Here is a 13216-nt window from a genome sequence, read left to right as displayed (position 1 = left end):
TGTTTTAGTTAAATAAACTGAATTAAACATGTAAGGTAATGGATTCATACTCCGTATTTGTTCAAAGTAATCTATTGAGCTGTCAAAAACGAATATTTATGAATGATGATGTTACTCCATATTTTCATTATAAATTACCTGTCCAATGAGTTTTAAAAAATAATCAGTAACAAGTATAAAACATCAATTAACAAAACCAAAAATTTATAATTATTTGGGGATAAATGATAATTTGAAAAAAAATCTATTCTTTTGCTTAATTTTTGTCTTGTTCGTTTCATATAAAATAAGACAGATAAAGATCAAAATGCCACCCTTCTTTTTTCCTTAATCATGTCTATTTTCTTTTTTAACTATATTTTCTTCCTTAAGATATGCTGATATTACATTTCCCTTTGCTCTTATTTTAATATTTACACTTCTTTCTCTTCAAAGATAAATTTGTATTATATAGTACATTTAATAAATGATCATTTTAGAAGAAAAAAAATCTATTGCAATTATTCTCGACATTATTAACTATTAATTCTGTAACCTTAAAACAAAGATTTTAGATGAAATTTAAACCTAATAAGCAGAGGCATTTAAAACTTCATTTTATCTTCCACAATATGAAAATCAATAATGCGGCGTATAAAAATGCGTATGGTCTCGTTCATCCATGCATCAATGCAAATGCGTATGGTCCCCTCGCCTACTAACTACCTCGAGCTCATATCTAGTGTGTATTTAATATTGAAGGAAATTGTTGATCATTAACTATTACATCAATAATTAAAATATAAAATTTTTGTTTTAGTGATTATGTGACCTTAAAGTAAATTTTAAGTTGAACATTTTATGTATGATTATATGGTTAAATTTATTTATTTATTTTATTATAATATAAAAATAAAAATAACCTTCCCATTACATACATCTCTTGTGTATATGTTATAGAAAATTTGTTTAATAATACTATTTTTATATGAAAATTAAAAAATAAATTTTGACACACGTATACATATGCTGGTCCAATGGTCGGTCATGGAGATATAAATAATATATTCTTTCTAATATTTTTATTATTATTAAGTAAACTTTTAGTACATCTAACTAAAATCATTATAGATTTGCGTTTTTCAGTAGACTCATAAATTTTATTAAATAATAAGAAGTGTGTTAGAAATATATATATTAAAAATAATAATATGCATTTAGCACAGCTCAAAGTTATCATTTATGCAAAAATGGTTTGTATGTTATCTCATTTCATTTTGAGTTTGAGTGTTTCTTTTATATTCTCAAGGATTATGCTAATGAGTAAAGGAAGCAGAAAAAGAAAAGCATGCAATAAATGAATTAATAAAAACAACATATTAATTATGTTATTTCAACAACAAAGTTTTATTCAAATTTTTTTTTATGAAAAATGTTAAAGTAAATTGTGAACTTAGAAAAATAGGTTTTCTCCCGCATTACGTTGCAAAGTTTGGCTGGAATTTAGTGTTATATGTCATTGGCCATGCTGCCTATATTTATTTTTGTCGCTGGCTATGAGTTTCTTAGCTTATGAAATTGCCCAACTAGAACATCCAGCGCAGCTTTTGGACCAATTAACTTGTTAAGATAAAATTAATTAAAAATAACATATAAATTATGTTATTTCTTGTTGTAATTTCTTTTTCTCACTATGTATATAAATTATACTTTTTTTTTATACATACATCATAATTTATTATTTTTTGAAAAAGAGAAAAAGAAAAAGAAAAACCATAAAATATGTAAACTATCTATAATTATAACTTTAAAAAGTTATATAAAAAATTATCTAGAAAACGAAAGAGATCTTCAAATAAGAGTAAATTTGTTTAATTTTTATTAGTGTGTTGTATTTGATTGATTTTATATTATATTATGATATTTGAAGTTTATGATTTTACAATTTTTTTTTAATTTTCCCTTGATCTATTATTATTTTTAATGTAATTTTTACTTTGAGGTATCATACTTTTAATTTAGAAGCTATTTTAAATATTAAAAAAAGGATACATATACGTTTTATTGGAGTAAATGATATTTTTTTAATTGAAAATGTATTTTTAAAAGTTTTATCACTTAAAAATGTGGTTATTAATATATTAATTATTGATAATTAATTTTTTAACAGTGCAATACAAATGTTATTTTAAAATAATCATATTTTAAAATTATTATATTTTATCATTTTAACACATATTAATCATAGTCATAGAATTAAGTTAAAATATTTTATAAAATAACTATAATAATAATAATAATAATAATAATAATAATATTAATAATAATAATAAGTGTTTGTATATTGCATGAAATGCTAACTAGTTCAAAAGGTTGTCTTTTAAATATAAGTTGTTGGACACATGTAACTACTTTTTAAAAGTAATTTTTGTCTAAAATATTTTATTATCTCTTTTATAATTATACTAATAATAGATATATTTTATAATTTTAAAAAATTAAAATGGCAAGTAATAATAAATATTTCATGCATTGTTTCATTCCATCTCTAACATTAAAAGAAGAGGTTAATTCTCTACTTTAGTTCATGAAATATGAAACTTAATTAAAATTAGTTCTCAAAATTTAAAATTAACAATCATTGATTGTATTAGTCTTTATTGTAAAAAAATATTAAAATTAAGCAATGGAATGATGATTTATCACATTAAGTAATTAGACATAAAACTACACTTTTTTTATGTTCTTTTAAAAATAATTTTCTTTTATTCTGAATTTTTAAAATTTTCAAACAATAAAGTCTTTTTCTTACCTTTTACTTTATTTTTTTTATGACATTTTTTTTCCTTCCTCTTGTCATTGTTACAATGATGTATACTCCAAAAATCGTTTGTCTTTTAGTGGTCTCACTCTCTTTTTCAGCCCTTTTTTTTTTTTTTAAATACATCTCAACAAATCATAGTTTTTATCAACTCAAATCTCATCCCTTAACTACCTCTCTCTCATCACCGTTACATCCATTGAAGTGAAACTACTTTCAAATTCAACATTTCTACCAATCTACTTCATACTCTACACTCTTTCGGACCAATTGCCCCTTCCACCCCTCCAATGTTGTCATATTCTATCCCTTGACAACGAATGCTCCTTCCTTATTTAATCTGTTTTGGACTTTCATGGAACCTTTAAGCTTGAGGTAGATATGGTGGTTTGGATGGGGAAACCCAATATAAAGGAGTTTGGTAGCATGAACGCTATTGCAACAATGGCTAAAAGAAGGAAAAAATATGCATGGAAGAAGGTAAAATATAAAACTTGGAATAAATCTTATTGTTGAAAATTTTTTAAGTCAAAAACAAAAATGAACTATTTTTAAAAAGTTCTAAAGCAACATTAGTTTGTATCTAAAATAAACTTTTATGTGTCACTTCATATAATAAATTATTACTCTATTACTTAATATTAATCTTTTAATAACAAGAACTTACATAATTAATAATAATAAATTTGATGCACTGAACTTTTAAATTTAAAGAATTAGTTTAAACAATATTATATTCTTCAATAACTAAAATAAACATTCACGATAAGTTCACATTGTAGATTTGTTGAACTTAATCAAAAATCATTATTCAAAATTTTAACCACTTATCATTACACAAGCAGTTCAAGTTTATTATGCACCATGTTTTGAATTAATCATTTGATTGAAACCGCGTTTAGGGTAGATCAACATGAAAGCTATATTTAATAATGTACCAAACTGAACGGGCTTTAAGCCCCGTTTATTATATGTATAAAAAAAATAATGTATAACTGAGCGTACAGTTTTAGTTTGTTGGACCTGGTTTGCATATTAGGGTAAATATTTACAAAATTGACATTAAATATGTTTAATTATATAAATTCACTTATTTAAAAATAAGTTTAAATTCTTCTATTAAAAATATATTATTTTAAAAATAAATTCATAATAAAATTTAATATTACTTTTTAACCTAAAATAAAAATTACAATTTATCATGTCTTGTCAAACGTCAATTTAGAGTTAAAATTAATTTTTTCAAATTTATAAGTATATTAGTTTATTAACAGAATAATCAAAGGACGTTACCTATTAATGTAAATTTAAAAATGCAAATAAATTTTTAAACATACATTCAAAGTTGAGGATGATATTTAATTTTTGTTGGTCAACATAAAGCTTATGTTGTTATGGAGATAAATTAATGACACTCTTCAATGCAGCATTACTAAGGGTTATTAATTACAAGTAAATTTTGCTAATTGATGTGCAGTTAGTTCTATTTTCCAATTCTACGCATATGACAGGGGGACAAGTCTTTAAAGCGTTGGCTAATTAATTGGCAGTCTATAACGACTAAGGCAAACTCAGAGGGGCCTACTAATTTCCTGGTGAAAACATTGACCAACTCCAAACAATCATATTTTGTGACTATACAAATTTTATTTATTTATTTATTTAAGATTAAAATTTTATCTTGTGAAGATGTTACGAAATTTTTAATGTTGACTTTTTTTTATTATGTGAATTATTAATATAAAATTTAAATTTTAATTATAAAATAATATTTATAATCTTGTAATTAAATTTGATCTAGAAAAAGGGTGGAAGTTAAATCTTGATAAGGGATTTAGAGGATTTTGATAGCTTCAAATGCTAAAAAATTGCTTTCAACCAAGTCACAGCTTCATGTTTTTAAATCAGGATCAATGAGGTCTTACATCATAGAATTTTCAATTTGATCAGTAGTGGGCTCCAAAATACAATATCCATTCTTTATGGCATTTTGGACGCTTCTCCCATTGTAATCAGGACAGAAAATCTATGTAAGACAATGGAGCAAGAAATTTTCTTATATTTTTCAATAAACATTTTTTAACTTGTTTTTATTAATATATTGTTTACATTTATTTATTATATTTCATTATTATAGCGCTACTATATTTCTAAACATATTTTATTTAGTTTTTTAATTAATATTATTAAATTAATGCATTTATGATTTGGCCCTTAATCTTATATTATTTATTTTTTTATAATGTAGTAGTTTTCGTTGATTGTTGATATATATATATATATATATATATATATATATATATAATATTTTGTGTAATGTTGTATATAATAAATTATGACATTTAATAATATATTAAATTGCATTAAATTTTTAATTTTTAATAAAAATTATTATATATATAATTTTTATTATGTTCGATATTGTATATTAATAGAAAAATTATATGTATATGATCTTTGTATTATTTTTTCAAAATACTATATTATATTATTTTAAAACTTTGTAACCTTTTTTTTTATTATCAATTTTAAACTTTTAATATATGTTGAAATTAACTTGTTTAAAAGAAATAGTTAATTTATATTACTAATTTTCTTATATATTTCTTAAAAAAAATTAACCAAACACATTATTATTCTCGAGTGTGTATCATTATTATTCCCAAGTTTGTAATTTCTTAATTTACGTCTGTAAGTATCCAAGAAAAAGTTATAATCAATTGAAAACTATAACTCAAATAAAAATTAAAAATTTATATAAACGAGTACTTGAATGTTTATTAAGATAATATAATTTTTTATACGGTTCAAACCTTGAACCAAACAACAGTACTCAATCTGAAAGATAGATTCTCTGAAGTTTTCTTGTCGAATTTTTTCGGAACTCTGACTCAGTGTTTTCCTGTCCCTTTAAGTCTCCGTGTATGACGACATGACCCTTCTCTTATATATTATAATCCATTACTCATTTTGTCAAGTTAAGTGGGAAGAGAAGAAACATGTCATTTTCAAAGTTTAGCCCCACACTTTTTTTGTTCTGTGTTGTCCTTCCTTTCATTTGATAGCTTCCTCAACCCTTCATTTCATTTTTCAATTCCTAAACCATATATGGATTCACACGTTCTTTCCAACACTGCAACACTATTCTTAAACTATCAACTGTTTGGTGACCTTTTCTGTATGAGAGTAAAAGCTTTAGCTTTTCACCCTTTTTGCACCCTCATTTGTTTGAAGATTCAGGGTAGAATTCTGGGTGTAACAGTGATTCAAACCATGCAGTGAAAAACGCATGTTCTTTTTACCCTTCCAAGTTATTTAATTTATGTTTCTAGCCTTCACCCTCATTGGTGGTTGGCATGTGTGATAAATTTGAGGAGCAAATGCGGTTAGATGGTTTAATGGTGGTCTAGGAGACTGGAGTGGGGCCATAGCCATGATTTGCAAATGGTTTGGTGCTTTGAATTGGTGTGGTGGGAGGGATGATCCTGCAGACCAGCCACATGAACAAGGTACAGAGTATGAGTATCTCCTTTAAATTGCATCCTTGTTCAGTTGTTTGTGTCAAATTGAATAGGTCATTGACCTTGTGGGTTTCATGATTTATGCCTGTTTGTTTATCCTTCTCTCTCTCTCTCCTGTACCTTTCTGTATTTTTCCTGTTCAAATGCCAGGTAAATGTTGTAACAAAGGTTGAAATTGCCTATTGATTTGTAGAACCTAATCGCAACAATGTATAAAATTTTGTATCAGATTCTTCATGAACTGGCTGAGATAGAGGATTCAATGTTTCTGGCAATTAACTTTAGGCTATGAAAATTAATTTTGATATACTATCTTAATTTGATTGAATTGCCCCAGAAAGAAAAGGCTTAATTCTGGCTAATGAGTTTTAAAATTATTTGAGTATTCTGCTTGCTGGTAGTGTTCATTTAAAACTTTGTTTTAGGATATATCACGGCTTCACTTAGTAGTAAAATTATAGGTGCAATTCCCCTTTTTTTGAGTTCTCACTCTCATACAGTCAAAATGTCAAGCCTCACACTCATTAGATAGATTCCATGTTTATACTGTCAGGATCTATCTGTTGCTGAACATTAATAATTGCAGGTCAAACATGATGTCAACCAGCAAATTATCAGTTTTCTCTCTTGAACCACCTAAGTACTCTCTAGTCCCAACTTTATGGGATGTTTTTAAATGCTAATATCCTATTTAATATGGTTAATATTAATATTGAACTACAGAAGATGGCTAACAGGGATGCCTGGGCGTCTTGTGGTTAAACTATTTTTTTGTTATGTTATATTTTTTTAAATACCCACCATATAGTGGGAAATATTGCAAATTATATAAGTAAAATATGCGTGCATATCTATTTCAAGGTGAAACTTGTCTAGATCTTGTGAGACATCTTTGACACGGATGTTATCTTCCTAAAACTGCATTCTTGATTCTTTTAGGTGTTTGTATTTCAGAAACCTTGCATTCTGTGATTTATTTATGTAAGATTTGTATGTTTGTGTTCTGACAGTGATTGCAACTAAAACGTTTAGCCTTAACTCATTGAGATCAGCAACTGGAGACTTTCATCCTTCAAGCAAAATTGGTGGAGGAGGTTATGGAGTTGTCTACAAGGTAAGAGTCATCAGTTTTTATTTCCCAGTTTTTTTGTTGTTCTAATTAATGCCTACATCTCTTAGATGGATTTCAGTACATTTCTTTGCTGCTTTGTCATTAATCTTTACAGGGAGTTTTAAGGGATGGTACTCAGGTTGCAATCAAGTCTCTTTCTGTGGAGTCTAAACAAGGAACCCATGAATTTATGACAGAAATTGATATGATATCAAACATACGACATCCAAATCTTGTGGAGCTGATTGGCTGCTGTGTTGAGGGTAGTCATCGGATATTGGTTTATGAATTTCTGGAGAACAATAGCCTCGCAATTTCTTTACTTGGTAAATACTAAAACAATTTAAATATGTATTTGTATATGGGATGTCACGGGTTTGATATGCATTATGCTACTGTGTAAATCAATGAATTGAAGGGTTATTTCTGAATTGGTATATGATAATGCTGAGAGAATATTTTTCAGGTTCAAAAAGTAAATATGTTGCTCTGGATTGGCCAAAGAGGGCTGCAATTTGTCGTGGCACAGCTTCTGGCCTTTGTTTTCTCCATGAAGAGGCTCAACCAAACATTGTTCATAGGGATATCAAGGCCAGCAACATATTGCTGGATGGGAACTTTAATCCTAAAATTGGGGATTTTGGTCTTGCAAAACTTTTCCCTGACAATGTCACCCATGTTAGTACTCGAGTTGCAGGAACTGTGTAAGCACAGATGTAAAATATTACATTAACATACCATTTTTGTGTGACTGGTGCCAGAAATTTTCCTTTTGATCATTGCATGCTTATTAGTTTAACCTTGAATTCCATAATTCATATCAAGACACGGATTTTAATAGGAACAAAATATCAGTGACTCATAAAGTTTATGGTGTCTTATGAATCCATATAGACAACATGAATAGGCTTAACTAAGCACTTCTGTTTCTGATTCATGTGACGTAATGAAATCATTTTAGACTAAAACTTTAGTCCTGCCTAAAAAAAGAATAGTAATACTACTGCAATAGTAATATGCTTCAAATTACTAGAACATACAATAGTTTAATCATTTTGACATGCACCGCTACCATCTCTACTTTTTATTATTAATAGATATTTAATTGTTACATTAATACATTTTAATTTTTGAACATTTCAGAAAAGTTAAGTAATTCATAAAATTTACCTAGTAATAATGTAACATCCATCATTATTTGTATGAGGCTTGGCCATAACATATAAACCTAGTTTACTTCTTTTGTCTATGCAGGGGATATCTTGCACCAGAATATGCACTTCTAGGACAGCTTACAAAGAAGGCTGATGTATACAGTTTTGGAATTCTCATGCTTGAAATCATCAGTGGTAAAAGTAGTAGCAAAGCTGCATTTGAAGATGATTTTTTGGTTCTGGTGGAATGGGTATATTTCTCGATTCTGAAGTATGAGTAATATTTTGCTTGATCCATAAGAACAGATAAAGATAAATAAATTCGTGAATGCAAGTAAAAAGAGGGCTTGAGAAGGGGTTTGAATCAAGCCTTTCAAAATCTTCCTTAAACCCAAACTTAAAACTGATCTGACAGAGAATAGACGGCTGATAAAACTTTTAGTTGACAGATAACTAATAAACCCAGAAAATCAGAAACTTTGCATAGCAATTAAAATAAAGGGGGATAGAAAGAGGAGTTTGTAGTTTTGCTTCTTCTAAAACCTTGCAGAACAAATTTTGGGATCACAAACTTCTAGAAGATTCTGGAACATTATATAAAGATATTTTGCATAAGGAAAATTTTCTGATAGACTGCATATGACTCATTCTTGTTAGCTGTTCGATCTTATATTTATTTCAATCATGAAATGGTTGAGTGATTGTGAGTATCTTAATTTTACGCTTCCTCAGCAGCTCATTTATGGTTCTCTTTCCAAAACCATTTAATCTACATAAGGAATTCCAATATTTATAAATTGAACTTCTTTAGGAACCATCAAATCTCTTCGTAAGTTGACATAATGCATTCTAGAATAGATCATTTTGTTTACTTTCACATTAATTCTCCTAACAGCATTCATGTATCAATAATACGGCATGAAGAGTTCTTGGCACAGATCAAGCATAGTTATCACTTATCATAGTCATTAAAGACAAAATGTCTTTTATCATCGCAAAGCATTAATCAAGTTGGGGTTCTTATGCTAACAATAAATTGTCAAAGGTTGGGTGAACTAGCTTTAATATGATATCTTGGTTTCCTAATCTAGTAAGACTCATTTTGAAGTTGAAATTTGAGACTTCTCATGCATAATAGAACCTCTTTTAGAATGTGATTTGATGCATGTACAGATGGTCAATGCCCCCTAAAATTAATTGAATTCGCATGCAAATTAAATGGTTTTGAAGGTACATGTGACAGTCTAATAAATGATGAGAAAATACTGTGAGTGCTATTAAATGTTGCTGTATCCTGTGTAGCCCACAGAAAACAAAAACAAAAATCAATGCATCCTTTTCTATGGTTGACCATAAAAGTAGCAGCAATAGCTTTGTTTCGCCTCACATATCATTCATGCGTGCAGGCTTGGAAGCTGAAAGAAGAAAATAGACTTCTGGACCTTGTCGATTCAGAACTTGGTGAATATGACGAGAGCGAGGTGTATCGGTTCCTTATAGTTGCTCTATTTTGCACTCAATCAGCTGCTCAGCATAGACCAAGCATGAAGCAAGTATTCGACATGCTATCCAAGGAAGTCCATCTTAATGAGAAGGCATTGACTGAACCTGGAATATACAAATGGCACAGCTCCACAAAGAAGGGCAGTTCTTCGAATGAGACATCGTCTTCTCAAGCAATTAAGTTCATAAAAACTGAAAATCAACATGAAGCAACTTCAAGCCACTTTAGTGGTACAGATATTGTGACAGAGATGTTTCCAAGATGATGGTTACACGTGCATGCAGTGTTAGATTCATATTTGTGTCATGTTTATCATTTGTTTTTGTTGTTAGGAATAGGATCCATGTGTTTCCAAAGGGGAAATGAGATCGTGGGAACAAAGGTCATATTTCATCAGCATATATATATATATATATATATATATTTGTACTTAGATAATTATTTCTTTCTGCTGTCAAAGGTGTGATGATGATCTTTCTTATATTTTTTATACAACATTCAATTTTTTTTTTTTCCTTTTAACATTGTTTATTGGTTCCTATTGTGTGCTTCTCTGTGTCTACTTTCTACCAGTCCTTTGGCATATGCTGTTGTCAAAGGAAAGTCATTCGAGGTAACTGTCGGATGGAGAACACATCCTTCCATTTAACAATACCAAAGTCATTTGATTGAATCATTGAATGTAGCCAATTTATAGTGGTTTATTTTGAAGCTTTCTTATCTTTTTCTCCACTCTTTTTAATTGGGTTATCTTTGGTCTGATTCACTTTTCTGCTTTCTTGTTTGAGCCTTTATTGAAATTATGAGGTTTTAGGTAAGGAAGGAGGAAAAGAGATGAAAGAGTACGAAATACTTATTTGATATTACCTAAAATGTGTTCAATGTATTAATACGTTTGATGTATTCAAATCATGATAGGTTAAGGAAATAGAGAAACTAATCTTAGAGGATTATCTAAGGTATGATAAGATATTCTAATAGTCTTCTTTTCGCATAACTAACCATGTTTAGAGAGTTTTAACTGCTTTTTGGTCAATAGGTGCTAATTTTATTTTCTAAATACATGTAATTATTGTCTTATCTTTTTTGTGCATTCACTCACTCCCTTGAGCATTCTCATTTATTGTAGCCTTTTTTATTGACCCTTCCCCCTTTTAGGATATTGTCACTTGGTGGTGGTATTCTAGAGTTGGTGTAAAACTCTCAAACACCGCAATAAATTATAGAATATGGTGAACTATAGATATTGCAAAATCATGCAGAAAAATGGAACAAGAGTGTATTTTAGAGGTTCGATAATTCTATTTTCTTTCTTTTTTATTGCTAATTTCAGCAGCACATACAGATCGATTTATAAATACACAAACGACTCTTAAACTACAATTAGACACAGAGTCACTATAATAATTAACAATAGGACAAAATTTAGATATAGTTGCTTAAGTGTTGTTCATGATGTTTTCTAATCAAATTTAGAATTTTGTTTAATAAACGTACTACCAGACAGAACAACATCTAAGTTGTCCTTAACAATAGCAGACAGTACATTACTCATGAACACTGCTGATTTTCCACACTCTTTTTGTCTTCCCCTGGCCTTTTATGGCATTACTAATTTACCATTGATTTTAACTATCTAGTAGATAAATTACCTAGTAAGTTTCATAGACATTTTGCAATCACAAATTACGCATAAAAACTTATATTTCTTTCACCAAAATTTGAATCCATGTGTGATATATTAATAGTCTCATTGGTTTTACCCATTTGGTGTCATACTAAACTTGCATTTTATTTTGTCCAAGGTTCAAGGTTTAGTGAATACTTGGTCAATGGTGTGTTGTGAGGCTTTAAATGCTATAGTAGTAGTTGAATACTTGATCTAGTGAATTCCTGCATTGACACTTAAATGCTCAAGTCACTAATGTGTATAAAGAAGTGTGTAGGGTTGAGATGGTTAGTTGTTATATCATCACTTTCAATTGTTTTAAGCTGAAGTTAACATTTTTTTATTGAATAATTCCTCTATGATCATTAAAATAAAAAAAATAAAATTTTATTTTATATATTGTTCATTGAATAATTAAATTTTCTAATTGTTTATGTTAAAATTTGTAAAATAAAAGAATTTGATAGAAAAAGAAAAAAAATCATAATAAATTAATGCAGAAAAGATTGATTGCACAAAATACAAAACACCAATATTTATAGTGGTGAAGTGTGACAACTAACTAATCAATACAAGTCTACTTGGAGATTAGTTGCAACAGAAAAATATTACTCTAACATTCCCTCTCTAATTCAAAGGAGAGATCTTAACAAGAGTTGATTTCACTGAATTAATCAACTACTATGAGTTTTCTGTGAAGTTCTGTAAACCTTGTACTTCCAAGGGGCTTGGTCAAAATATCAACATATTGATTTTGTAAGGGAACATGACAAATGATCAAATCTTGTTTAGCAACTTTTTCCCAAACAAAGAAGATATCTAGCTTCATGTGTTTTGTTCTAGCTTGCAACACAGAGTTGTGGGCCAAGGAAATTGCTCTAAGATTGTCACAACATATCTTAGGGGGTTAGAGTTGAGACTTTTGAGTTCTCTAAGAAGAGATTGAACCCATAAAACTTCAGTGGCAGTACTAGCTAGACTTTTGTACTCTTCTTTTGCACTTAAACGAGTCACAAGTTGTTACTTTTTAGACCACCATGATATGATATTAGGTCTCAAAAATATGCATGAGCTAGATGTTGACATCCTGTCAGTAGGATCAGATGCCCAGTCAGCATCACAAAACACTACTAGGCTGAAAGGAGCTCCTAAAACAATTGGTTGTAGCAATAAACCGTGTAGAATTGTGCCACTAAACCTTAAAAGTCCCTTGAAAACTTTTCCAATGCTCTTGCAGAGGCTGGGAAAGGAATTGACGCACTTTATTCACAGAGAAGCTGATTTTAGATAGGCTTTAGTAAATACAAATATTAAAGTATACTTGAAATTCGAGTATAAACTGGTTACCTTTATTTCAAATGCTTCTTAAATAGATTGATGTTATTAAAATAATATTGGTGATACATTGATGATGTCTAAGGTGATTTAATGATTCAACGTGTTTAAGAAACTTAACA

The 13216-nt window shown here is 28.7% G+C and overlaps 1 protein-coding gene across 1 annotated transcript; it reads left to right on the top strand.

The window, feature by feature from the left end:
* The first annotated feature begins 6088 nt into the window (after positions 1 to 6088).
* LOC113863247 (putative serine/threonine-protein kinase) lies at positions 6089 to 10408 on the top strand. Its single transcript, XM_027496760.1, has 6 exons — positions 6089 to 6309; positions 7332 to 7435; positions 7548 to 7758; positions 7899 to 8136; positions 8687 to 8837; positions 9993 to 10408. Exons 1-6 carry the CDS (start codon positions 6234 to 6236, stop codon positions 10353 to 10355), a joined length of 1143 nt encoding a protein of 380 aa, XP_027352561.1. The 5' UTR covers positions 6089 to 6233; the 3' UTR covers positions 10356 to 10408.
* Positions 10409 to 13216: the final 2808 nt, after the last annotated feature.

This window comes from Abrus precatorius, unplaced genomic scaffold (genome assembly GCF_003935025.1).
Source record: "Abrus precatorius isolate BTA unplaced genomic scaffold, Abrus_2018 Scaffold3, whole genome shotgun sequence".
NCBI lineage: Eukaryota > Viridiplantae > Streptophyta > Magnoliopsida > Fabales > Fabaceae > Abrus > Abrus precatorius.
The sequence above is the reverse complement of the archived record's forward strand: the minus strand, read 5'-3'. Positions and strand labels throughout refer to the sequence as shown.